Source organism: Macaca mulatta, chromosome 13 (genome assembly GCF_049350105.2).
Source record: "Macaca mulatta isolate MMU2019108-1 chromosome 13, T2T-MMU8v2.0, whole genome shotgun sequence".
NCBI lineage: Eukaryota > Metazoa > Chordata > Mammalia > Primates > Cercopithecidae > Macaca > Macaca mulatta.
In genome coordinates this window covers 97,186,576-97,213,366 of record NC_133418.1, presented here as the reverse complement: position 1 = coordinate 97,213,366, position 26,791 = coordinate 97,186,576, and the positions used below count along the sequence as shown (strand labels likewise).

The following is a 26,791-nucleotide window of genomic DNA, read 5'->3' as shown; positions in this document are numbered from 1 at the left end:
CATAAACATTGAAGGGTTTCAATAAATATCCAAACTTCTGCCTTCCCTTACAAAACCAGAGGTTTTGACAACACTAAGCTAAAGTTGAGTATCAGCTGCCCCTCTTAGAAAGTGCCCTTTCCCTTAAGAAGAGTCTGCTCTGGCTCTAGACACTGTTGTCCACAACCTCTGCCGCATGATGCACATGGGGCATTAACAATCTGTTGACCATTGAGTTTACTTGTCCCTGAAGAGTGGTAATGTTTGTACAGATCTTGGTTGTGGAATCTTTAGTTCTGGTTGGTTTGTGCAAATGCAAGGAAAGCAAAAGAATCATCGTTACAAATGAAGCTTGAGGATGACTTTTTGTAGAAGAACTAATATTTGCAAAGAAAGGGGATGACATTTTCTAGTAAGTGTTAGCCAGGAGCAGCCACCCCCAAGTACATTTTATTCCCAGGTATATTTATTTTGGGACTAATAGCAATCAAAACAGAGTAAGCGGAAGGTCTTTTTTGTAAGGGTAAGATGACTGTGTTCCTGCAGCCTGGACGCTGACTGCTGCAATGAAATTGGATCTCTTGAGCATGTCTTCCAAGGACAAATTTGGATAGTAAGCCAGGTAGAAGGCCAAAGCTCCCACAAAGCTGTCACCAGCACCCTGTAATTAAAAGCACACTTTTGAAGACAAGCATGTAGTCAATCTGTTGCCCAAACTGCATATTTTAAAAATATTTAAGTAAACTTAATTTTAGTTTTAGATTTATAGAAAAGGTACAAGGATAATACAGAGTTTCCATGTACTCATACCCAGTTCTGTTAACATCTTACTGTGGTACATTTATCACCACTAAAGAAATAATATATTATTAACTGAACTTCATACTTTTTTTCAGATTTTACTAGTTTTGCTTAATGTCCTTTTTCTGTTCCAGGATCCCATCCAGCATGCCATATTACATTTAATTGTCATATTTGCATAGACTCCTGTAGGCTGTGATAGTTTCTTAGACATTCTTTGTTTTTGGTGATTTTTTTTTTTTTTTAAGAGACATGGTCTTACTCTGTTGCCCAGGCTGAAGTGTAGTGGCACAATCATAGCTCACTGCAGCCTGGGCTCAACTCCTGAGTGAACTCCTGCTGGGCACTGGCAATCCTCCTGCTTCAGCCTCCCAAGTAGCCGGAACTACAGGCATGTGCAACACCTGGCTAGGTTTTAAACATTTTAATTAAAAAAAAAAAAAAAAAAAAGACAGGGTCTCACTATGTTGACTAGCCTGGTCTTGAACTGCTGGCCTCAAGCAATCCTCCTGCCTCAGCCTCCCAAATGCTGGGATTACAGGTGTGAGCCACTGCACCTGGCTGTTGTTGATGACTTTGATAGTTTCGAGGAGGACTGGTCACGTATTTTGTAGCACGTATCTTAATTGAGATATGTCCTTTTTTCTCACAGGCTGTGGTTATGGTTTTTGGGAGGAAGACCACAGAGGTGAAATGTCATTTTCATCACATCATCTGAAGGGTACATACGATCAACATGACTTCTCACTGATGGTGTTAACCTTGATCACCTGGCTAAGGTAGTCTTTGCCAAGTTTATCCACTGTAAAGTTACTTTGCTCCCTTTTTTCATGTTGCACTTTTTTTTTTTTCTTTTAATTTTTTTTTTCATGTTGGAAAGCAAGTCATTAAGTGTATTCCACTCTTAAAGGTTGGGGAATTATTCCCTGAAGTTATGCTCTATCTTCTTAAGGGTGGAGTTTCTATGTTCTATCTCCTTAAGGGTGGAGTTTCTACATAAATTATTTGGAATTCTTCTGTATGGGAGATTGGTCTCTTCCATTTATTTATTCAGTCATTTATATCAGTATGAACTCATCGTTATTTGTTTTATTCTTTGGGCTATAATTCAATGCCATATTATTTTGTTGTTCAAATTGTTCCAGCTTTGGCCATTGGGAGCTTTTCCAGTTGGCTTCCGTGTCCCTTTGACTTACGCCCATCCTTTTGGTTTTGAGTACTTTCTGGCATTACAAGATGCCCCAGGGGGCCGGGCGTGGTGGCTCACACCTGTAATCCCAGCACTTGGGAGGCTGAGGTGGGCACATGGCTTGAGCCCAGGAGTTTGAGACCAGACTGGGCAACATGGCAAAGCCTTGCCTCTACAAAAACAAAACAAACAAAATCCCCCAAGATGCTCTAGGGTCATCTTGTATAGTCCCTGCCCTAGCCCTAGAATTAACCATTTCTTCATTAAAAATGCATGCAGAAAGAGCTGAGAGCCATTTGATATTATTTCTAAACCAAATATAGGGGCACATCAAGTTTCTTTCCATTTTCTCTGAAGCTCCAAAGATCCAAGCTGGTGAAGGCCATGGAGACACAAAACATCCTGAGAAAGTCTATGGACGTGTGCCTTTGGACAGAGCAATACCTTGTCATGTTTGGCTAACAATTGTGTTCAGGACAATTTAAATGTGACTACACAGTCTCACTTGAAAAACCATTCTTGTATTCAACAGCTCTCAGGGTCGTTTTCTACCTCTTTCCAGTTTGCTGGTTCCTTAGACCAGGCTTTCATAACAAATCTTGAGGCTATACCTCAGGCTTTTTAAAGAACCTTGGCATGCAAGATTGTTCCAGTCACAGTTGATGTATTTGATGGGCTATGTGCCCAGCACAGTGATGGGTGCTAGAAAAGGACTAAAATCCATTGTGGATTAAATGCTAAATAGCATGGCAGAATTTGTAAGTGCTGTTAGATTTTAAGAAGGGGTTTGAAGAAAGCCCCCCAAGAAGGGAGCCCTTATAGAACGAGCCAGATTTATAAAGAGAAGGCAGACCTCAAAGAATAAAGACACAGAAGGAGAAAGGACCAGAGTGAGCTCATGAAACCATGAGTGGCTTTAAGGAGAATGACATTTCCCCTTGTTTTCACAGACAAAGCCATCAATATTAAATTCGCCAAGGGGTGATAGTAATGCAGCTGTGAATGCAACTTTCATTCCCCCCATGAATGTTGTCTGAGTGCCTAAAATGTGTTAGGCCCTATGCTAGGTGCTTTGCAACCTTTACTGGTCTTTCCTGAAGGATGCAATGGAGAAAGAGACAGACATGGTTCCTTCCCACTCGCATTTTACAGCACAGCAGCTGACATGAGGAAGGCCTGAAACCTGAGGAACTGGAGGGTGAGCTGACTGGAGGGTTATTACAAAAACATGGAAAATGCCACAAGATATGAAGAGCTATGGCAAACTCCCAGATGCCAAGTCTTGACTCCTCCTTACATTATATACAAAATTAAATTCCAGCTAAAGTCTTGAATGTAAAAAACAAAACAGTACAATAATAAGATGAATATTTTGATGAATATTTTTGTATAACCCCAGACAGGGAAAACATAAGTCAGTAAACACAAAAAGACATAATGAAAAAAATAACAGGTTTTTAATTTTATAAACATATTTTAAAAATATGTCCAAAGACACTATAAATAAAGCCAACTGAAAAAGTACAGATTTGGTGAAAATCCTTGCAATACATGTAACATATCCTCATTATTCAAAGAATATCTTCAAATTGCTAGGAAAAAGACAAATGTAGGATAAAAGTGAATAAAGATATAGACCTGCAATTTCAGAAAAGGAAATGTATATGGTCAGTAATAAACATATGAAAAGATGGTCAATGACTAGAAAATGTATAATGCTTAGCTGGGTGCGGTGGCTCACGCCTGTAATCCCAGCACTTTGGGAGGCTGAGGTGGGCGAATCACGAGGTCTGGAGTTCAAGACCAGCCTGGCCAAGATGGTGAAACCCTGTCTCCACTAAAAATACAAAAATTAGCCGGGCATGGTAGCACGTGCCTGTAATCCCAGCCACTCGGGAGGCTGAGGCAGAAAATTGCTTAAACCCGGGAGGTGGGGGTTGCAGTGAGCCGCGATCGCGCCACTACACTTCAGCCTGGGTGACAGAGCGAGACTCCATTTCAAACAAACAACAACAACAACAACAAAAAGACAGAATATGCGTAATGCTCTTTGATTCAACAATTTCAATCCTGCTCCTGGGAATCTCCTACAGAAGGAAAAGCTCCTGTAATATAGGAATATAGGTACAAAGATGCTTATTGCTGCATTATTTTCAAAGGCAAAACATCTACCAAATAGGATGAATAAACTGGCACATTCTTATTATGGAAAAGTATTCAGCTATTAATGAGAAAAGTCTAGCAATATAAGCACATACTTGGAGAAATGTCCATTAGTTAAGTCAAAAAAGGAGGTTTCTGCGTCCATGATCCCATTTGGGGGAAAAGAAATAAAAGAATGAAAAAAAGACAAATACCTATCTGTATGAGCATATGTGGGGTTTTTTTTGTTTTTGTTTTTTTTTGTTTTTTTTTTTTGAGACGGGGTTTTGCTCCTGTTGCCCAGGCTGGAGAGCAATGGCACGATCTCGGCTCACAGCAACCTCCGCCTCCCAGGTTCAAGCGATTCTCCTGCCTCAGCCTTCCAAGTAGCTGGGATTACAGGCGCATCACGCCGGCTAATTTTGTATTTTTAGTAGAGACGGGGTTTCTCCATGTGGGTCAGGCTGGTCGTTTTTTTTTTGAGACGGAGTCTGGCTCTGTCGCCCAGGCTGGAGTGCAGTGACGCGATCTCGGCTCACTGCAAGCTCCGCCTCCCGGGTTCACGCCATTCTCCTGCCTCAGCCTCCTGAGTAGCTGGGACTACAGGCGCCGCCACCACGCCCGGCTTTTTGTATTTTTAGTAGAGACAGGGTTTCACCGTGTTAGCCAGGATGGTCTCGATTTCCTGACCTCCTGATCTGCCCGCCTCGGCCTCCCAAAGTGCTGGGATTACAGGCGTGAGCCACCGCGCCCGGCGTCAGGCTGGTCTTAAACTCCCGACCTCAGGTAATCTGCCCGCCTCGGCCTCCCAAAATCCTGGGATTATAGGCATGAGCCACTGCGCCTGGCCCAGCACATGTGTATTTTTTAAAAAGAATATAGAGAATATAGAATGAAGGATATGTATCAAATTGTGAATATTTGGTTTTCTTATGTGCCAGGTACAGGGACAGTGATCTTTTCTTTATATACTTCTATATTGTTTGATTTATTATAAGTTTATAATATTTTTCCAAAAAAGTTTAAGCTAACAAAAGGATGAATAGGTTAGCCATGCCTCTGTGCCTGCCTACCTTGCACCCTGACCAGAGTGGAGGCAGGAGGCAGAAAGGAGACATTCTGGCATTGCCGACAGAAATCAGGTTTACCTACCCCTCTGATAGCTACCGGGGTATTTCTGGCTTCAGACAAGGTTTTTTAGAAAGTTTTAAAAATATGGCTGGGCTCTGTGGCTCATGCCTGTAATCCCAGCACTTTGGGGGGCCGAGGCGGGTGGATCATGAGGTCAGGAGTTCAAGACCAGCCTGGCCAAGATGGTGAAACCCTGTCTCTACTAAAAATACAAAAAATTAGCCGGGCGTGGTGGTGGGTGTGCCTGTAATCCCAGCTACTCAGGAGACTGAGGCAGAGAACTGCTTGAACCAAGGAGGTGGAGGTTGCAGTGAGCCAAGACCATGCCACTGCACTCTAGCCTGGGCAACAGAGTGAGACTCTGTCTCAAAACAAAAAAAGAAAGTTTAAAAAATATTATACCCACACCTGAAAACACTCTTAAAATCACTAAAATTCTTTTCCACTACAGCCAAGGCCAGGGAAACACAGGGCTTGGTGGAACTGTGTGTGCTGGAAGCATTATTTAGGCAGCAACAATTCTCACAATTTGATTACCCTTCATTCTCAGGGCTACATTACATGTTGCTTTTTTCTTTCTTTCTTTTGAGACACGGTCTCGCTCTGTCACTCAGGATGGAGTGCAGTAGCATAATCATAGCTCACTGATGCCTTGATCTCCCAGGCTCAAGCAATCCTTCCACCTCAACCTCCTGAGTAGCTGGGACCACAGGTGTGCAACACTATACCCAGCTAATCTTTTTATTTTTTGTAGAGATGAGGTTGGCCAGGCACAGTGGCTCACATCTGTAATCCCAGCACATGGGGAGCAAGACCAGCCTGGGCAATGTTGCGAAGCCCTGTCTCTACAAAAAACATAAAAATTAGCTGGGCATTGAGGTGTGTGCCTGTAGTCCTAGCTACCTGGTAGCCTGAGGCAGGAGGATCACCTGAACTCAGGGATGTCGAGCCTGCAGTGAGCTGTGATCATGTCACTGCACTCTAGCCTGGGCGAAAGAGTGAGATCCTGTCTAAATAAACAAATAAATAAATAGGCAGGGTCTTCCCATAAATAGATAGGCTGGTCTCAAACTCCTGGGCTCAAGGGATCCTCCCGCCTTGGCCTCCCAAAGTGCTGGGATTACAGGTACAAGACGCTGTGCCTGGCCTACACACTGTGTTGCTAGAGAATAAAAGATAAGTCCTTCCTATATTAAAAATGGGGGGTTCCCAATAAAGAAAACTCTAGACTAGATGGCTTCGCTGGATAGTCCTTGCAAACATTTAAGTAAGAAGTAATCCTAATTCTACACAAATTCTTTAAGAAAATAGAAGAGCCGGCCGGGCACGGTGGCTCAAGCCTGTAATCCCAGCACTTTGGGAGGCCGAGACGGGCGGATCATGAGGTCAGGAAATCGAGACCATCCTGGCTAACACGGTGAAACCCCGTCTCTACTAAAAAATACAAAAAACTAGCTGGGTGAGGTGGCGGGCCTCTGTAGTCCCAGCTACTTGGGAGGCTGAGGCAGGAGAATGGCGTGAACCCGGGAGGCGGAGCTTGCAGTGAGCTGAGATCCGGCCACTGCACTCCAGCCTGGGCAACAGAGCGAGACTCCGTCTCCAAAAAAAAAAAAAAAAAAAAAAAAAAAGAAAATAGAAGAGCCAGGGAAACACTTTATAATGCTAGCGTCACCATGATACCAAAACCAGACAATGACATTGCAAGAAAACAAAAAAGATCAATACCCTTTGTGAATATAGATGTAAAAACCTTAACTTTTTTAAAGCAAATTAAATGTGTGTGTGTGTGTGTGTATATATATATATAATATATGATAATACATCATGACCAAGTAGAATTTATCCCAGGAATGCAAGATTGGTTTAACATTTAAAAAAATCAATGTAATTCAGTAATATTAAAAACCTTATGATTATATCAAAAGGAGATGAAAAAGCATGTCACAAAATTCTACATTCATTCATGATAAATGTTCAGCAAATTTAGAAAGAAGATGTAACTTGATCTTCTTGATAAAGAGCATTTATGAAAAATCTACAGGTAACATCATGCTCAACCAGAAAGACTGAATGCTTCCTCCCTAATACAGGGAACAAATCAAAGATGTCTGTTCTCACTACTTCTACTCAACACTGTACTGGATTGCCTAGCCAGTGCAAAAGGACAGGGGAAAAAAAAGAAAGAAAAGGCATACAGATTGAAAAGGAAGAAGTAAAACACCTTTTCTTTGTAGATGACATAGTGACCTATGTAGAAAATCCTAGGAAGTCCAGCCAAAAAGCTGCTAGAAATGGTGGGTTTAGCAAGGTAACAGGACACAAGGTCACTATAAAAAACCAATTGTGGCCAGGCGTGGTGGCTCACGCCTGTAATCCCAGCACTTTCGGAGGCCGAGGCAGGTGGGTAACAAGGTCAGGAGATCAAGACCATCAGGAGATCAAGACCATCCTGGCTAACATGGTGAAACCCCATCTGTACTAAAAATACAAAAAAAAAAAAAAAAAATGAGCCAGGCATGGTATCGGGCACCTGTAGTCCCAGCTACTCGGGAGGCTGAGGCAGGAGAATGGCATGAACCCGGGAGGTAGAACTTGCAGTGAGCCAAGATCGCGTCACTGCACTCCAGCCTGGGTGACAGAGCAAGACTCTGTCTCAAAAAAAAAAAAAAAAAAAAAAAAAAAAAAAAATTGTATTTCTATATATTAGCAATGAACAAGAACTCAAAGTTATGAAAACATTTGCAACAGCATTTTAAAAATGAAGTATTTAGGCTAAATTTAACTGAATATGTGTAAGATCTATCTATTCTTGCTATGGAAAGTTAAAGAAAAATAAATGGTGAGAGTTTCAAGGATTGGAAAACTCAATATTCTTAAGATATCAATTCTCCCCAAATTGATCTATAGATTAATGCAATTCCAATAAAAATCCCAGCCGGCAATTGTTGTAAATTAATAAACTGATTTTAAAATGTACATGGAAATGGAAACGTTCTAGAATAGCCAAAACAGTTTTGAAAAAGAACCAAGTTACCAGGCTTACCATAAGCTACAGTAATTAGACAGTGAGATACTGACATAAGGATAGACATGTAGGTCACTTGATAACTTGATAGAAGAGTCCAGATACAGACCGACAAATATATGGTCAACTTATTTCCAACAAAGGAATAGGTTGAGTATCCCTTATCTGAAATACATGGGATCAGAGATGTTTTAGATTTCACTTTGTGTGTGTGTGTGTGTTATACTCACTGGTTGAGCATCTCTTATCCAAAAATTTGAAATCCAATATACTCCAATGAACATTTCTTTTGAGGATCAGGTTGGCAATGAAAAAATTTCAGATTTTGAAGTTATTTTTATTTTTATTTTTATTTTTTGAGACAGGGTCTCACTCTGTTGCCCAGGCTGGAGTGTGGTGGCATGATCTTGGCTCACTGTAACCTCTGCCTCCTGGGTTCAAGCAATCCTCCCATTTCAGCCTCCCAAGTAACTGGGAGTATAGATGTGTGCCACCACACCCGGCTTTTTTTTTTTTTTTTTTTTTTTTTTTTTTTTGAGTCAGAGCCTCACTCTATAGCCCAGGTTGGAGTGCAGTGGTGTGATCTTGACTCACTGTAACCTCTGCCTCCTGGGTTCAAGCAATTCTCCTGCCTCAGCCTCCCAAGTAGCTGGGATTACAGGCACCTGCCACCAAGCCTGGCTAATTTTTGTATTTTTAGTAGAGATGTGGTTTCACCATATTGGCCAGGCTGGTCTTGAGCTCCTGACCTTGTGATCTGCCCACCTCGCCTCCCAAAGTGCTGGGATTACAGGCGTGAACCATCGTGCTTGGCCGGCATTTTTTTTTTTTGGTGTGTGTGTGTGTGTGTATTTGTGTGTGTATGTATATGTATATGTGTGTGTGTGTGTGTGTATGTGTGTGTGTGTATGGAGAGAGAGAGAGAGAGAGAGAGAGAGAAATAGGGTTTCACCATGTTGCCCAGGCTGGTCTTGAACTCCTGGGCTCAAGCGATCTACCTGCCTAGGCCTCCTGAAGTGCTAGGATTACAAGTGTGATTACAGGGATTATGGTGCACCTGGCCCATGATTTTGAAGCATTTTGGACTGCAGATTTTGGGTTAGGGAAACTCAACCTGTACCCAGTAATTCAATGGAGGAAAGGGCAGTCTTTTAAACAAATGGTTCTGGAACAAATGGATATCCATATGCAAGAACACAAACCCTTACCTCACACCACAGACAACAATTAACTCAAAATGGGTCACAAACCTAAATGTAAGAGTTGAAACAACAAACTTCTAGAAGAAGACAGGAGAAAATCTGTAACCTTCTGCTAGGCAGATTTCTTAGGACACCAAAAGCACGAAGATTAAAAAAACCTGATAAACTGAAATTTATCAAAATTTAAAGCCTTTGCCCTTCAAAAGAATATCAAAAGATAAGCCATGGACTAGGATAAAATATTTGCAAAACATGTATCTGACAAAGAACTGTTATAACTCAATAATACAACCCAATAAGACCAACAACCCAATAAAAATGGGCAAGAGATTTGAACAGAAGTTTCATCAAAGAAACTTCATCATGCATATGCCAAATAAGTATATGAAAAGATGCTCAATATAATCAGACACTAGGGAAATGCAAATTCAAAACACAATGAGATGGCATTATATACCTAGTACAAAGACTAAAATATTTAAAGCTGAAAGTACCAAAAATTGGCGTAAATGTCCTGGAGATATGAAAAGTCTTATTCATTGCTTGTGGGAATGCAAAATGATAGAGACACTTTGGAAAATAGTTTGGCAGCTTCCTAATAATGTTAAACATATACTTATAAAACCCAGCAATTCTATTCCTAGCTATTTATCCAAAAGAAATGAAAGCATATATCCACATAAAGACCTATATGTGAATGTTTACAGCAGCATTATTTATAATCACTCCAAACTGGAAACAATCCAGATGTCCTAGAACTGACGAATGGATAAACAAACTGTGGCACATCCAGACAAGGCAATATTACTTAGCAATAAAATGGAAGGAACTGCTGATAAAACAGCATGGATGAATCTCAAAAGAATTATGCTAAGTGGGAGAAGCCAGGCACAAAAGATTACATGTCACATCGTATGATTTCTGTGATGGTGAATTTTGTGTTAACTTGACTAGGCTGAATGATGCCCACATAGCTGGTTAAACATTATTTCTGTTTAATAGAAATAATGTTTCTGTGTCTGTGATGGTGTTTCTGGAAGAGACTGTCATTTTAATTTGTAGACCGAGTGAAGAAGATTGGTCCTCACCAATGTGGGTAGGCATCTTCTAATCTGTTGAGGGCGTGGATGGAACTAAAAGGCAGAAGGGCAAATTCTTTCTCTCTCTTCTTGAGCTAGGACATCTATGTTCTCCCCTCTCCCTCCGCACATTAACTGGGATCTCAGGTCTTTGACCTCAGACTAAACGGTACCACTGGCTTTCCTATTTCTCCATCTTGCAGACCGTGGGCCTTCTTGCCTTCCATAACTGCACGTGTCAATTCCCATAATAAATCTACACACACACTTGGGCCGGGCGCGGTGGCTCACGCCTGTAATCCCAGCACTTTGGAAGGCCGAGGTGGGCGGATCACGAGGTCAGGAGATCAAGACCATCCTGGCTAACACGGTGAAACCCCGTCTCTACTAAAAATACAAAAAAATTAGCTGGGCATAGTGGCGGGCGCCTGTAGTCCCAGCTACTCCGGAAGCTGAGGCAGGAGAATGGCATGAACCCGGGAGGCAGAGCTTGCAGTGAGCCGAGATCGCGCCACTGCACTCCAGCCTGGGCGACAGAGTGAGACTCCATCTCAAAAAAAAAAAAATAAATAAAATAAAATAAAAAATAAATCTACACACACACACACACAAAAAATACATATACATATACATATACATCTCTCCATCTGATTTCTCTGGTGAACCCCAGCTAATATCAATTCATGTATATGAAATCCTAGAAAAGGCAAAAATGTAGCAGCAGAAAGCAGGTCAAGGGCTGGGGAGTATTGACTGCAAAAGGACTGCACAGGAACTTTCTGGGGTGATAAAAATACTCTAGGTTATGATTATAGTAGTGACTAAATGACTGCATACATTCATCAAAACTCATTGAATCTGCACTGAAAATGGGTAAAATCTTATTGTATAAAAATTATATCTAATACAACTGATTTTTTAAAAAGGCAAAGGAGTGGGTATGTGTATTGAGTTATACAGGAATGTCAGGTTTGAAAACCTTGACAGTTATTTCCTGGGTTTACTATTGATTTACTCCCAAGTGTGTGGTTGAGATAATTATTGAGATTTACTGTGGGCCATGCTTAAGTGTTTTGATTGGCATATGGGAATTTATTTGTCCTTATACTGAGAGCTCGAATTCTACCTCTGCTCTTCCAGTCTAAAGATTTCTTTCTTCTGGCAGCGTGGGCTTTGGAGTAACACAGACCTGTATGTGAATCTTGGCCTCACCACTTTCTAGCTTTATGACATTGGGGAAATTAATGTAAATTCTCTGTGACTTTGTTTTCTTATACATAAAATGAAGTTATTAACATCTTTCTCATAAGGATTTTGTGAACATTAAAAAACAGCTCAACTTTCAATAGAAGAGATAAATTAAAAAATAAAAGCTAAACAATTGTTAGTTCTTTCCTTTCTGACCAAAAGCATTTCTGTCTTTTCCCTAATTAAAAGTTGATGGCTTTGTTTCCACGGAATCTATCATCCCTTGGTGCTCAATCTTTTAACCTAAAATCAATGACCAGAAATCTTAACACATGTTGTTTCCTCATTTATTTTTCTACTTCCTCCCTTGACCTCCCTTGCTCTTTTGCACACCCTCTGCACAGACTGGGCATGTTCACTTCACTGCTGGTTTATGCTCTGCCTTTCTCCTGCTCCTTCTTGCTCTGCCAAGTCCCCCTTTCTCTGGGTCTAGTTTGGAAGCTGTTGATCCTGCCAGTCTTCTTTACCTTTTTGGGCCTTCATTCAAAACTGTTTGCTGTCTTTCTTTAGAAGGCCCTGCTTCTTTATGATATCTTCCCAGAGTACCTCATTTTTTTTTTTTTTTTGAGACAGAGTCTTGCTCTATTGCCCAGGCTGGAGTGCAGTGGCATGATCTCGGCTCATGCAACCTCCGCCTCCTGTGTTCACGCCATTCTCTGGCCTCAGCCTCCCGAGTAGCTGGGACTACAGGCACCCGCCACCACGCCCGGCTAATTTTTTGTAATTTTAGTAGAGACAGGGTTTCACCGTGTTAGCCAGGATGGTCTCAATCTCCCGACCTCATGATCCGCCCACCTCGGCCTCCCAAAGTGCTGGGATTATAGGCATGAGCCACTGTGCCCGGGCCCAGAGTACCTCATTTTGCCAAAGTTACTTGAAACACTTCAACAACCTATGTGCTTAACCTAACAATTCCTACAAAAGCTCAGCATTCTACTTCCTGTTTGCCTTGGTGTAGAGTGGAGTATAGATTAAATGGTCAAGTCCACATCAAGAAAGAGCTCTGATTGCAATTAGGTTGACTCATCCACAAAATGCAAAAGCAATTTACTTAAAGGATTCTGAAAATAGATCAATTGTTAACAGTGACATTAAATGTTATTAAGAATCTACAAGTCTATACTGATATAAAATAAATTAATAAATACTGGAGAAAGAAAAATTCTTCCTTACAGTAGAATGCCAGCTAGTAAAAACCTTTAAAACGTCACTATTGTGCAACTATCATAGTGCTGTCTGATTCAGGGAGGAATCATCAGTGGAGGCATTAACACTGCTGGGTAAAGGTAGGATGAAGGTAGGATATTTACAAGTTATAAATAATCCCCCCCACAGATTATGTATTAATTACACAGGCAAAAAGAGTGACTGTACACTTGAGAAACTTGGGAGGCACCACCTTAACCAAGTGGCCAACAGTAGTATCACCGATAATAAGACAAACTGACACCACTGCTCCCTGATGTGGGGCCTGGAGAAGGACACGAGGTCACGGATGTAGCATTCCTGCCTCAAATGCATAAGACAGACCTAAATTGACATGCATTCTACAAAACAATGAGCCTGTGCTGTTCGAAAAATATCAATGCCATGAAAGACAACATAGTTTACGAACCTGTTTCATATTCAAGGAGACTAAAGCAATACATAGTCTTGGATTGGATCCTGAACCAAAAATTATAAAAAACCACTATTGGGACATTATTAGACTGTACATATAAGATTATCTCCATGTAAAACTTCTTGAATTTGATAATTATATTGTACTTTTGTTATGTCCTTTTTTTCAGGAGACATATCCTGAAGTACTAAGAGGTAGAATCATGATGTTTGTGACTTACTCTCAAATCGAAAAAAAGATATTAATGTATTTTGAGAGAAAGCAATCAAACAAATGTGGCAAAATGCTAACATCGGGGAAACTAGGTGAAGAGTATATGGGACTACTGCAACTTTTCTGTAAGTTTTACTTTTTAAAAATAAAAAATTTTATTAAAGAAGTTGTGGTGGCATGGTGGCTCATGCCTGTAATCCTAGCACTTTGGGAGGCCGAGGCTGGTGGATCACCTGAGGTCGGGAGTTCAAGACCAGCCTGACCAACGTGGAGAAACCCCATGTCTACTAAATACAAAATTAGCTGGGCGTGGTGGCACATGCCTGTAATCCCAGCTGTTTGGGAGGCTGAGGCAGGAGAATTGCTTGAACCTGGGAGGTGGAGGTTGTGATGAGCCGAGATTGCACCATTGCACTCCAGCCTGGGCAACGAGAGCGAAACTCCGTCTCAAAAAAAAAAAAAAAAAAAAAGGTTTTAAAAATCCCATGTGTAAGAAGGAAATCAATATCAGTCACTCTTTGTGAATTTGCAAATGGGCCAATTCCTGCCCCTGAATGATTTCTCTTTCTTTTTAAGTAAGGGGACATCTGCTACAAGTCGGGGTGGACTGAAGTGAAGCTCTTTCCCACACTTGGAAATACCAACCTCATTGAGGCAGTTTCCACTGTAATCATGAACTAGACAATGACACTCCCATGAACAATGAGAGGATTGGGAGGAACACTTTTTTTTCTTTTTCTTTTTCTTTTGAGCTGGAGTTTTCGCTCTTGTTGCCCAGGCTGGAGGCAATGGCGCGATCTCGGCTCACTGCAACCTCCGCCTCCCAGGTTCACGCAATTCTCCTGCCTCAGCCTCCCAAGTAGCTGGGATTACAAGTGTGTGTCACCACGCCTGGCTAATTTTTGTATTTTTAGTAGAGACAGGGTTTCAACATGTTGGCCAGGCTGGTCTCAAACTCCTGACCTTGGGTGATCTGCCTGCCTCGGCCTCCCAAAGTGCTGGGATTACAGGTGTAAGCCACCGTGCCCAGCCTGGTAGGAACACTTTTAAACTGTGACAGTGATTGCCAAAAAACAAAAAGCTGAGGGCTGGGATGTTAGTGACAGCCCTGTTGTGATGGTATCCAGCACCCTGTGCCAAGACCACTGCTGGTTTCTTCTGTTTTCAACCAAGAACCATGACAGAGGCAATCTCCATGTGTTAAACTCTCATGAGAGGTCGGAAATCCTGTCCATGTCTTTCCCTGCTGACTCCTTAGAGTTTTACAATCCCTTAAAAGTACTGGGCATTCAATTAATACTTGCTGATGGACCGTCTCTCAGATGCCCCAGTCTCCACCTTCTCACCAGATGTGAGATGCAGGGGTTCTGTGTTTTTCTTCACAAAGAGGGCAGCAGTTGGACTACTGAGCCCCAAACCACAAAGAAGCAGGGAGCCTCCTGGCTGACAGGGGCCTTCAGGTCAAAGACAAGAAGGCTGATCTGAAAAGTCACATTACATCCAACAATGGAAAAACTCTTTGAAATTTAAACATAAAAGGGGCAGAAAAGGCCTTGTACTCTTCACAGAGGAGTGGAAGGGTAAGGAAGAGAGTGAACTTTTCCTGTTTGCTCTGCATCAAGAGGCAGCAAAGCTGGGTATTTATACACACACATACAACACTGACCTCATTTCATCTTCACACTGACCCCCCGACCACCCCCTACTGACACTTGAGGGAACTGAGTCTCAGAAACATCCAGTCATTTGTCCAGAGTCACACAGCTGGTAAATGGCAGAGCTGCACTTTGTACCCAGACCCAGCGATTCCTGCTCTCATCACGTTACACCACCCAGTGAAGGTTTGGGGCAAGCAGGCAAGGAGGGAGGGAAAAAGGAAGGAAATCAAGCTGAGAAGAGTCTCCCTTCCTTTTGACATCCTGTAATCCCTTTGTATTTCTCTTAGGACTCTGAGTTCATTGTGCTGAATGTTTTTTGTACAAGACTTTGCTCTGGGACAATCTGAACTCTCTTTAGGGTAGGTGGTACTACTCTGTCCCCTCTGTTTCTCCTGCTGCCTTGTCCCTTGCTTTGAGCTGACCTGACTTATTGGTCCTAGCTCTATCATGTTCTTCTCTTCCCATGATCTCTTCTAAGGTGACCAGACGGCCCTTGCTGAACTACATGTGACTTTCTTTTGTGTTAGTGAAAATGAAGGTTAGGTTGCCACGGCCCAGAGTTACTTGATATTCTCATTGTTGAATCTATTTATACCACAAAGCTTTCAAGTGCCAATAAATTACTTGGCTGTTGATTCACATCTTCAGTATAACTATTTTTATACACTGGTATGATTTTTTTTTTAAATGGAAAGTGCTTTAAAAGTAGGAGCTGTATTGTATCACTGTGATTTTCCTGTAAGTCAAGTACTTTCCAATCAATCATTCTTAGAATAATGAAATAGTTCTCATTGATACAACATGATGGTTTTAACCTTTTACTGAAAATTATTTTTGTGCCAAAAGGGGTGATGGCATAATTCATCTTCCTTCAATATAATACCCATGTGGCTACTACCCTTTGCCTTCTCACAGTGATTTCCTCTTAAGGAAGAGCTGCTCTTATAGAATGGGTGTGGCATCTGAAACCCCTGCCTTCCTGAGGTCCTTGACACTTCTGGGTTCTGAGTTCTAGTGGTGCCCATGGAGGAAGCTGGGGAATCAGGGAAAAGCAAGGACAGGAAAATTGGCCCCATGGAATACCTGAGCCTTCTAGTGGGGGTGGGAGGGGTGCCGGTGGGGAGGGTTGAGGACTTGGCAGGGCTGGTGAGAGATGACACTCATGAGTAGCTGGTGAGATGACCCCAAGGGGAGAATCTGAAAGGCAGGTGCCCCTGAGGTCAGCGCCTGGAGCTGGGTATGGGTCTGGGTGGGCAGCCTCTGCTGCTAGGGCCCGAGGCAATGTTGCCATGGGCGGCTGGTTTCTCATTTCCCTTCCCCTCTGTTTCAGACAATCCTGTCTGTCCATAGCTGCCTCCCTCCCCCCTCCCTCCCACTGTCCCTTGCCTGCCTGGGCCGTGGACTATGGCCATGGGTTAGTTCCTTCACTGAACGTACCTGACTCATGTCCCTGCTTCTTTTTTTTTTTTTTTTCTCTTTTTTGAGATGGAGTCTCACTCTGTCGCCCAGGCTGGAGTGCAGTGGCGCGATCTCGGCTCACTGCAAGCTCCGCCTCCCAGGTTCAGGCCATTCTCCTGCCTCAGCCTCCCGAGTAGCTGGGACTACAGGCGACCACCACCGCGCCCGGCTAGTTTTTTGTATTTTTTAGTAGAGACGGGGTTTCACCGTGTTAGCCAGGATGGTCTCGCTCTCCTGACCTCGTGATCCACCCGTCTCGGCCTCCCAAAGTGCTGGGATTACAGGCGTGAGCCACCGCGCACGGCCTCCTGCTTCTTAAGGCTCTGCTCTCTTAATAAATGCTGTGGAGCTGGGAAATATGTGTGACATCCCCAGCAGAGCACACCTCCATGTTAATCTGAGTCTGCTGGTCTTCCATAGCTTTTGTTTTGAGGCTCTGCTCAGAGTCAGGCTCTCTGCTGAGTGCTTTGCATGTTATGGCCTTTGTTTTCATTAGAACCTGGGGGAGGTAGGCTTATTTGGGGCTGTGGTGTATGGTTAGGCAAAGTGGCATTGCGCAAGGGTGCCCAGCTGAGGGCTGAGAGTGGGCTGTGGGCCATGGCCAGCTCACTGAGCTGTGTGCCTATCCAGATGGGCAGCTTCTTCTATAATAATTTGCACAGAGTGTCATAGACGCCAGGAGCAACCCTGGGCCATCCTTATTTTACACTGAGGAAAATGGGATTTAAGGAGGTTAAATCACTTGCCCAGTGTAAAGAAAAGGTGGTAAATGGCAGTTGAGATTTGTACCAAGGTCATCTGTGCAGGAATCCAGCAGCAGAGCAGATGGAGAAGCTATTTTGGGGGAAAGAGACTGCCCACATTTTCCCGTTTCCCCATGGGAAGGCTTATATTTTCTGTAGTGATGAAGAAATACAGGGATGGAGGAGGGAAGGCTGTGAAGGTCCAGTGAGAATCCACTGCATGGGGGGCCCATTTTCCTCTGTGTGCTTGGGGCAGGAGCAGAGAACATGAACTAGTGTTGTCCTGGGCGAACTAGTGTTGTCCTGGGCAGGTGTCGGGGAGGAGCAGGGGTACAAAAGAATCAAAGGTTTCAGGAAAGAATATTTCAGATGAACAACCAGAGAGTCTGACCTGGATCAGGAAAGAAGAGAGGTCAAGAGGCAAGGAGAAAGTGCAGGGAACTAAGACAAGTGGGAATGGTGTAGCAGAGGTGAAAGCCAGGGGGTGCTTGGAGAGGAGGATGTGAGGTTTTACCAGAGAACTGAAGTGGTTTCAAGGAGGTACTAGCCATGTCCTGGAGGTTGTCATGGGAGTGGGAGGCTGCAATGGAATGGAGGTGAAGAGTCATTGGAGTAGAGGGCATCTAGGAGCTATGAGACTTGGTAATGGTTCATCCTCATGGCACTGAACTCATCCCACATCATGACAGCATTGGGGCAGAGAGAAAAATGGTCATGTAGACGCCAAAGTCCTAGATAAATACACATGGATCGAGAGAGGAAGCTGGGGTATATGTAGCCAAACAGTTTCAGCTGCTATGAATATAATGGGTCCTAAATCAATATCTTTAGCCCAGACTCTCGTCTGTCTTTGGATTTGTGTATCTAACCACCTGTGAGCCGGCTCAACCTGGCTCATGTCTCTTGCAGGCAACTCTAACTCAACACGGCTGAAATGAACTCAAAACTCTGCCTTAAAATGGGCCTCTTCTTATCTTTTCAGCTTGTGACACCTCCACACTGAAAACCTGGGGTTCTCCTGGGTATCTCCTTCCCATATACTTAATCAATCACCAGTTGCTGAGTTTAAATCCTAAATGTTTCTCAAATCTGTCCTCTCGTCTCCACCCCTACCCCCACTGCCCCAATAATGTTCACATCACCTCAGAGGGTCACATTAACTTCCTAGCCAGTCTCCCTACCTCCAGTCTGGACCCTTCCAGCCCATCCTCTACACTACTGCAAATCTGTCCATGTGGCCTCCGTGCCGTCAACTTCTTAACATGGCACATGAGGTTCCCACTTTTCCAGTTTCATCTCTTACTTCCTCCTATTCACTTAAGGAACTTACTTCTTCCTATTCAGTTATGGGTCTCAGGACATAGAGACACCTCGGCGTGGATTTTTCCCTAGGCTAACTCCTATACTCATTTTTGGAGATGCAGCTTGGGTATTAACTTGGTCATCACATATTTATTGCCTAGCACTATGTTCAAAGCACTGTGCTGTCCCTGAAACCACCAGTCTCAGGCCCTCTGGTTGCCCCCTGCCCTCCCCTCGAGGGTAGGACACCTGTCTTCGTCACTTCTGTGTCCTGAGACCTAGTGCAGGACCTGGACCATAGCTGAGGTAGGCACTGACTGAACCAAGAACTGTCAGGAGGATGGGTAATGAGCGATGAGGTGAGGAGCACACACTGTCCCAGGAACGCCCTGTAGGAGGATGACAATGGAACAGATGTGTGAAAGTTCTGGTTTGCCAAATTCCAGTTGATCGAAAAGGGGACAAGCTGGAGGAAATGATGGGTATGAAGTGTGGCTGGGAAAAACCCCCCAGTGATGAAAGTCTCCAAGGTAAGACCTTGTCAGGCAGCTCTAACAGATCCCAGACAATCTTGCAAGAATGACGTCACTACCAAGCTTCACTTGTTAGGAATCCGTACCCACGCTGAATGAGTCACTACCCAAACTGCCGAGGGACCCTAACAGTTACAGCCCTTGCATTCCTCCCCGATGTCTTCATGCATTCCATCTCACAAGTAGATGCCACTTTCTTCTCTTTTCAAAACCTCTCCCTACACAAAGCTATTCAGAGCCTACACTGTGGACATGAATTCCCCAGCCATGCTTGTGGTTTTAGAAGCCAGGGAAAAGCAAATGGGATGAAACATGACTAAATCATAAGTCAATGCATTATTTCTTTAAAAAGAATATTGTCAGGGATTTAGGAAAGGGAGAGAGGGCAAATGTAAACCACCAGGGTCTCTGCTACCTCCTACCACCATACCGGGGCCACTAGATTCCACCAACAAGGTCAGCCTTGCTGGCTACACTGGGTTTAGGTCAGAATTTCTTCAAGGGAGAGTGTTTCAAGGAGGGCTGTGCCAGCTGCTGAGACAGCTCATACTTATGCTGGCCCAGGGGCCAGGCTTGCTCTGTGCTTGCTTCCAAGTTCTAAAAATGGGGCTTCTGCCTTGTTCTTGTCTGCAGGAGGCTGAGGCGTGAGTATCTAGCTGACTGGGCCTGGGAACGAAAAAGTCATTTTTTGTCCTCCAAGGGTTAATCACTGACAGGCAGGAGATATGGGTGTCAAACAGACCTGGTTTTAAGTCCTGCTTCTGCCTTTTTGTTAGCTGTGTCTTTTTTTTTTTTGAGACAGGCTCTTGCTCTGTCACCCAGGTTGGGTTACAGTGGCACAATCACAGCTCACTGCAGCCTCAACCTCTTGGGCCCAAGCAATTCTCCCACTTCAGCCTCCTGAGTAGCTGGGACTACTGGTGCAAGCCACCACTCCTGGCCAGCTCTGTCATCTTTTAAGAATGGTAAATTCATTGCCTTTTCACTGGCAGTAAAGGTCTTGTGTCATTTTTATTTCTATTCGCACAACTGGAAAATGTGATTTTTTCAACTGGGACGATGCAGTAAATGGTTCGGAATTCAGACAGACCTGGGTTTAAGTCCTGATTTCACCACTTACTAGCTGTGTGACCTCTGGCAAGTTACTCAGCTTTTCCGTGGGTTTATTTATCTGTACAATGGGAACTTGCCTCATAGGGCTATTGTGAAGACTGAATTAAGTTATGTATGTGAAAAGGCTTAGCACAGTGCTTGGCACAGAGCAGGTGTTCAACAAAGGTGAGGCAGACAAAGATGGTATTATCTCAGTGGCCCCTTATGTTGCTCAAGTTTTTGGCAGTGAAAGCCCATGACCTAGGTCAGAGGGGGCCAGACAAGGCATCTAGGAAACAAAGGTCAACATCCTAGGGCACAATCCATAGGATTGTGAGGCAAGGGGTTTGCGCTGTGACTGGCTTTATGTTTCCAGCTCAGAGTAGAAGGATAAGGGCGGCCAGGAATGCACTTGGAGGCAGGAAGAGGTGAAGGTCAGTGTCCTGTGGCCTTGTTTATGAGGGATGTCAGGCTCCAGAGAGTTCCAGCCATGATCACCATTGTGTGCTGGGGTCTCCATTCCCCATGCTTTCATTTGTGGAGGAGGTGCAGAGGGAGAACACGGAGAGAGGCTTCTGGGCAGAGGCCTAGAGCTGGGGCAGGTGAGGCTGCAGGACAGGATGGGAACAGGGTTACTGCTGGCAGGGACAGCCTGCACATCCTCAGCAATGCCAAGTTGACGGAGCATTCCATTGTCAACCACAGCTAGCCAGCCACTGCACAGAGGGCTGCCACCCATGGAGAGGAGATGTAGCAGAGGCTGGAGGGCAGGGCAGGCAGGCTGAACAGATGGTGCAGGAACAATGTGATTTTGGAAGATATTCCTCTAGCAGTGCAGTGCTGGAACCTGAGGTCAGGGCCTATCCTGATTAATGATGGATAAAGGGCCACCTGATCTACTTACTCCATGTGATCAACCTCACCACTCACTGAGAACGAACAGAAGGGCCCTGCCTACAGCCTTCATTTCATCCGGGGCATGCATTCCCAACTGGGCCTATATCTCCCCGAAAGGGGTCAAAATCCATTCTTGGTGGTGTGTGAAAGAAATCTTAGATATTACACAAATGCTCTCCAAAGGGCCACAGTATACATACACACACACACACACACACACACACACACACACACACACACGGTCCCAACTTATGATGGTTCGATTTATAATTTTTCAAGTTTATGACAGTATGAAAGTGATACACATTCAGTACAAACTGTAATATAACGTTTGGTAGCTGTGTTAGGCAGTTCTTGCATTGCTATAAAGAAATACCTGAGGCTGGCTAATTTATAAAGAAGAGATTTAAGTGGCTCATGGTTCTGCAGCTGTACAAGCATGGCGCTGGCATCTGCGTGGTTTCTGGGGAGGCCTCAGGGAGCTTTCACTCATGGTGGAGGGCGAAGCAGGAGCAGGCATGGTACATGGGGAGAGCAGGAGCAAAACAGAATGACGGGGAAGATGCCACGCACTTCTGCTTTTGATACAGGGTCTCACTCTTGTCACCCATGGCTCACTGCAGCCTCAGCCTCCTAAGCACAAGCCAGCCTCCTGTCTCAGTTTCCCGAGTAGCTGGGACTACAGGTGTGTGCCATCTTACCTGGCTAATTTTTGTTTTTGTTTTTTTTTAAAGACAAGAGTCTTGCTATGTTGCCCATGCTGGTCTTAAACTCCTGAACTCAGGCGATTCACCTGCCCTTGCCTCCCAAAGTGTTGGGATTACAGGCGTGAGCCACTGTGCCCCACCGCCACACTTTTAAACAACCAGATCTCAAGAGAACTCACTCACTATTTTGAGGACAGTGGCAAGGGGATGGTGCTAAACCATTCATGAGAAATCCACCCCCATGATCCAGTCACCTCCCACCAGGCCCCAGCTCCAACAGTGGGGATTACAACCCAACATGAGATTTGGCAGGGACAACATCTCAAGTATAGCAGTAGGTTAGCTGTATTAAACGCATTTTCGATTAATTATATTTTCAGTTTATGGTTGGTTTGTCTGAATGTAATCCCACTGTAGGTCAAGGAATATATATATGTGTGTGTGTGTGTGTGTGTGTGTACGTGGTATAAAAATTTCATGGGGAAGAGGGAGGATGATTAGGAAAAGAAGTCTCAAAAGTTTCCTTGGAGTGGGGTGATGATAAAAAAACAAAGTTTGAGAAAAAAATGAAGCAGGACCTCTTGTCCCAAAGAACTACCAGTGGCCCAGTTAGGGTCTTCTAGTGAGTTAAGAAGCCCTAAGCAGCCACCCTAACTTCAATGCATGCTAATACTCCCTGCTTTCCTCCCACTGAATGAGAAATCCCTACCTCTGTCAGCCAGTTCCTCTCCTGTTTACCTGCGTCTACAGTCCCCATGGCCACCAGTGAGTCCTGGGGAAGCTCAACCCCTGGGGTGAGGAATTTTTTTTTTATTTTTTATTATTATTATACTTTAAGTTCTAGGGTACACGTGCATAACGTGCAGGTTTGTTACATATGTATACTTGTGCCATGTTGCTGTGCTGCACCCATCAACTCGTCAGCACCCATCAACTCATCATTTACATCAGGTATAACTCACAATGCAATCCCTCCCCTCTCCCCCCACGCCATGATAGGCCCCGGTGTGTGATGTTCCCCTTCCCGAGTCCAAATGATCTCATTGTTCAGTTCCCACCTATGAGTGAGAACATGTGGTGTTTGGTTTTCTGTTCTTGTGATAGTTTGCTAAGAATGATGGTTTCCAGCTGCATCCATGACCCTACAAAGGACACAAACTCATCCTTTTTTATGGCTGCAGAATTTAACAAGAAGATGAAAACCAGCATGGCATGGCCTATCTTTCCCAAGGTGGGAAAGTGGAAGGGTTCTCCCTATGCAGACAGGACTGAGCGGTCTGTTTGTGAACATACCATTAGGCACAACGCCACTTACACAAGAGCCCAGTTCCACAGCTCAAATCTGAATTTTTCTTTTTCTTTCTTTTCTCTTTAAAAAATGTTTTTATAGAGATGGAGTCTCTCTTTGTTGCCCAGGCTGGTCTCAAACTTCTGGCCTTAAGTGATCCTCCTGCCTTGGTCTCCCAAAGTGTTGGCATTACAAGCACGAGCCACTGTACCCGGCCAAAATCTGAATTTTTCTAACTTATCAGTGCATATTTCTATCATAAAGATGAGATCACATCCTTTCCTGAACCTCAACCTTGCAGCCTTCCCTAACCAGGTCAGTTTATGAGCATCATGAAGGACAGTGAGAGTTCAGTTTTCTTATCATTATTATGTAAGTACTGATTTTTTTTTCTAAAGAAATCTGTAGGGAACATGACAAACCATTATGTCGCAAATGTTCGTGACTTTGCCTTCTACTACCAGCCACCTTGATTTTTGACATTTAAATTTCAATTATTAGCTAGGTGTGATGGCTCAAGTCTGTAATCCCAGCACTTTGGGAGGCTGAGGCGGGAGGATCAATTGAGGCCAGGAGTTCAAGACAAGCCTGGGCAACATGGTGAGACCCTGTCTCTACAGAAAATAGGAAAATTAGCTGGGTTTGGTGGCATGCACTTATAGTCCCGCCTACTTGGGAGGCAGAGGTGGGAGGATTGATTGAGTCAGGGGGTGGAAGTCGCAGTGAGACAAGATTGTGCCCCTGCTGGATTGTGCCACTCCATCCTGGGTGACAGAGTAAGACTCTGTCTCAAAAAAAAAAAAAAAAATATCTATTAGTCTGAGATAATCCATTTTTTAATTACTCTGCAATTAAAAGACAGAGCAGGGGCCAGGTGCAGTGACTCATGCCTGTAATCCCAGCACTTTGAGAAGCCAAGGTGGGTAGATCACTTGAGGTCAGGAGTTCGAGACCAGCCTGACTGACATGGCGAAACCCCAACTACACACAAAAAAAGTACAAAAATTAGCCGGTGTGGTGGTGTGCACCTGTAATCCCAGCTACTTGGGTGGCTGAGGCAGGAGAATCACTTGAACCCGGGAGGTGGAGGTTGTTGTAAGCTGAGATTGTGCCACTGCACTCCAGCCTGGGTGACAGAGCGAGACTCTCAAAAAAAAAAAAAAGTATTTTCCAGCTTAAGGTATTTCAAATGACCACTTTCATATGAATCAAGTCTAAAACTGCATGCAGCAAAGTTTTGATATTATTTTTGCTTCTGTTGTTTAAATAGGCACTTTTTTTTTTGTCTTGGCTCTATAATTCATTAGCTATTGGGTTTTAAAAATATGTATAATTAATATACATGTAATACAGCCACTTAAAGTATACAATTCAACGTTCTTCAGTATAGTTAGAGTTGAGCAACCATCACCACAATCTAATTTTAGAACTGTTCATCTCCCTTGAAACAAACCTCATATTCATTAACAGTCACTCCTCATTCCTCCCCACCATCCCCAGGCCTAGGAACCACTTATCTACTTTGTCTCTAGAGATTTGTTAAGTGGGGACACATTTTTGAGCAAAATCATTTCATATTCTAATTCTATAATTAACCAATAGCTTATTGTTCCATAATTATCCAATAATGGAACCACAATTAACCAATTATTAATATACTCACACCTAATCTTGATTTTAGCTGACACTTTGTGTGAAAAGTGAAGTTGGTGTTGGCCAGGTGGTTCTGTGTTACTGAAACTTCATTCCCAATAAGCACTGAGGCAACAGGTTTAGCTTCCTTCCTGCCCAGAAGTGTTCATTAAAGAGTTTGTAAAGTTTTCAAATTAAATTATAAATGCACCAGAAGATTGCTGTTAAAGAATTCCTGGTCAGGCACGGTGGCTCAAGCTTGTAATCTCAGCACTTTGGGAGGCCAAGGCCGGCGGATTGCTTGAGCTCAGGAGTTTGAGAACAGCCTGGGGAAGATGGCAAAGCCTCATCTCCACAAAAAAATGTGAAACTTTAGCCAGGTGTGGTGGTACACACCTGTGGTCCCAGGTACTCTGAGGTGGGAGGATTGTTGAAGCCCAGGAAGTCGAGGCTGCAGTGAGCTGTGCACTCTAGCCCGGGTGACAGAGTGAGACCTTGTCTTAAAAAAAAAAAAAAAAAAGAATTTCTATGATGAAGTTGTTTGCAAAGGCTAATCTCTAAGGTAAAAATCCATCCGCATTCTTCTTGAACACAGATACATCAGGGGTGTCTAATCTTTTGGCTTCCCTGGCCCACACAGGAAGAAGAATTGTCTTGGGCCACAAAATACATTAACGATAGCTGATGAGGTTTAAAAAAATCGCAGAAAAATTCTCATAATGTTTTAAGAAAGTTTACAAATTTGTGTTGGACAAACTTGCATTAACTGGTTTGGTCTGTAAATCTCAGTTTCCATAGATCTGATTTTCTTGAGGGCTTTTCTTTTCGGTCTCTCTGCAGTGATTAATGTGTGGCAATGAGCACTGAGCTCCCTCCTTGAAGGTCCAGACACCCCTGCACAGGCATAAAATGATGGTTTTAGGATAAGACCCTTGCACGGTTGGTGTGTGCCATGTTCTAGGCACGAGAGCTTCAGTATCCATGCAATGTAGTTAGCCCTGATGACTCATTTCCGAGCTTTCCTGGGACCTTGTAGGGAACAGCAAGTTTGAAAATTGATATATTTTTCTTTTTTTTTTTAGTTTTCATTTTTTTGAGACTGAGTCTCACTCTGTCGCCCAGGCTGGAGTGCAGTGGCGCGATCTCAGCTCACTGCAACCTCTGCCTCCCGGGTTCAAGCGATTCTCCTGCCTCAGTCTCTTGAGTAGCTGGGACTACAAGCATGCACCACCATGCCTGGGAAATTTTTATATTTTTAGTAGAGATGGGTTTTCACCATACAGGCCAGGCTAGTCTCAAACTCCTGATCTCAAGTAATCCACTCACACTGGCCTCTCAAAGTGTTGGGATTACAGGCATGAGCCACCACACCCAGCCAAAAAATGGATATATTTTTCTTTTCTTTTTTTTTTTTTTTTTGAGACAGGGTTTCACTCTGTTGCCCAGGCTGGAGTGCAATGGCACAATCTCAGCTCACTGTAGGCTTAACCTCCTGGGCTCAAGTGATCCTCTTACCTCAGCCTCCCAAGTAGCTGGGACTACAGGTGGGTGGTTAATTTTTTTGGTATTTTTTTGTAGAGTCAGAGTTTTGCCATGTTGCCAGGTCTCAAACTTCTGGGCTCAAACGATTTGCCAGCCTCGGCCTCCCAAAGTGCTGGGATTAAAGGCGTGAGCCACCAGGACCGACCTGAAAATGGATATATTAATATTTTCCTCGCATTTTATAGCTACTAATCAGGCAATGGTTTTTCTCTCTTAATACCAGATGAATTGTTGGACTGAAATGGCAGAATCTGAGACACAGCCATAAGGCCATTATATAGACAAAAAGGAATATCTGGCCAGCGAAAT

The 26,791-nt window shown here is 43.7% G+C and overlaps 1 protein-coding gene and 1 long non-coding RNA gene across 3 annotated transcripts in view; both read right to left on the bottom strand.

The window, feature by feature from the left end:
• Nucleotides 1–342: 342 nt before the first annotated feature.
• The window catches only part of RBKS (ribokinase), a 115,391-nt gene continuing 88,942 nt past the window's right edge, over nt 343–26,791 (bottom strand). Inside the window, exon 7 of one of the 2 annotated variants that reach the window (XM_077959853.1) lies at nt 343–640. In XM_077959853.1, the coding sequence (XP_077815979.1) occupies nt 467–640 (174 nt within the window). In that variant the 3' untranslated portion in view covers nt 343–466. The remainder of the gene's footprint in view (nt 641–26,791) is intronic. The other variant, XM_001100564.4, reaches the window with a different exon arrangement.
• LOC144333832 (uncharacterized) lies at nt 1,446–7,609 on the bottom strand. The gene is made up of 2 exons (XR_013402919.1): nt 6,940–7,609; nt 1,446–3,806 (listed from the first exon to the last, which is right to left on the bottom strand). It is a non-coding gene; the product is annotated as an uncharacterized LOC144333832 (long non-coding RNA).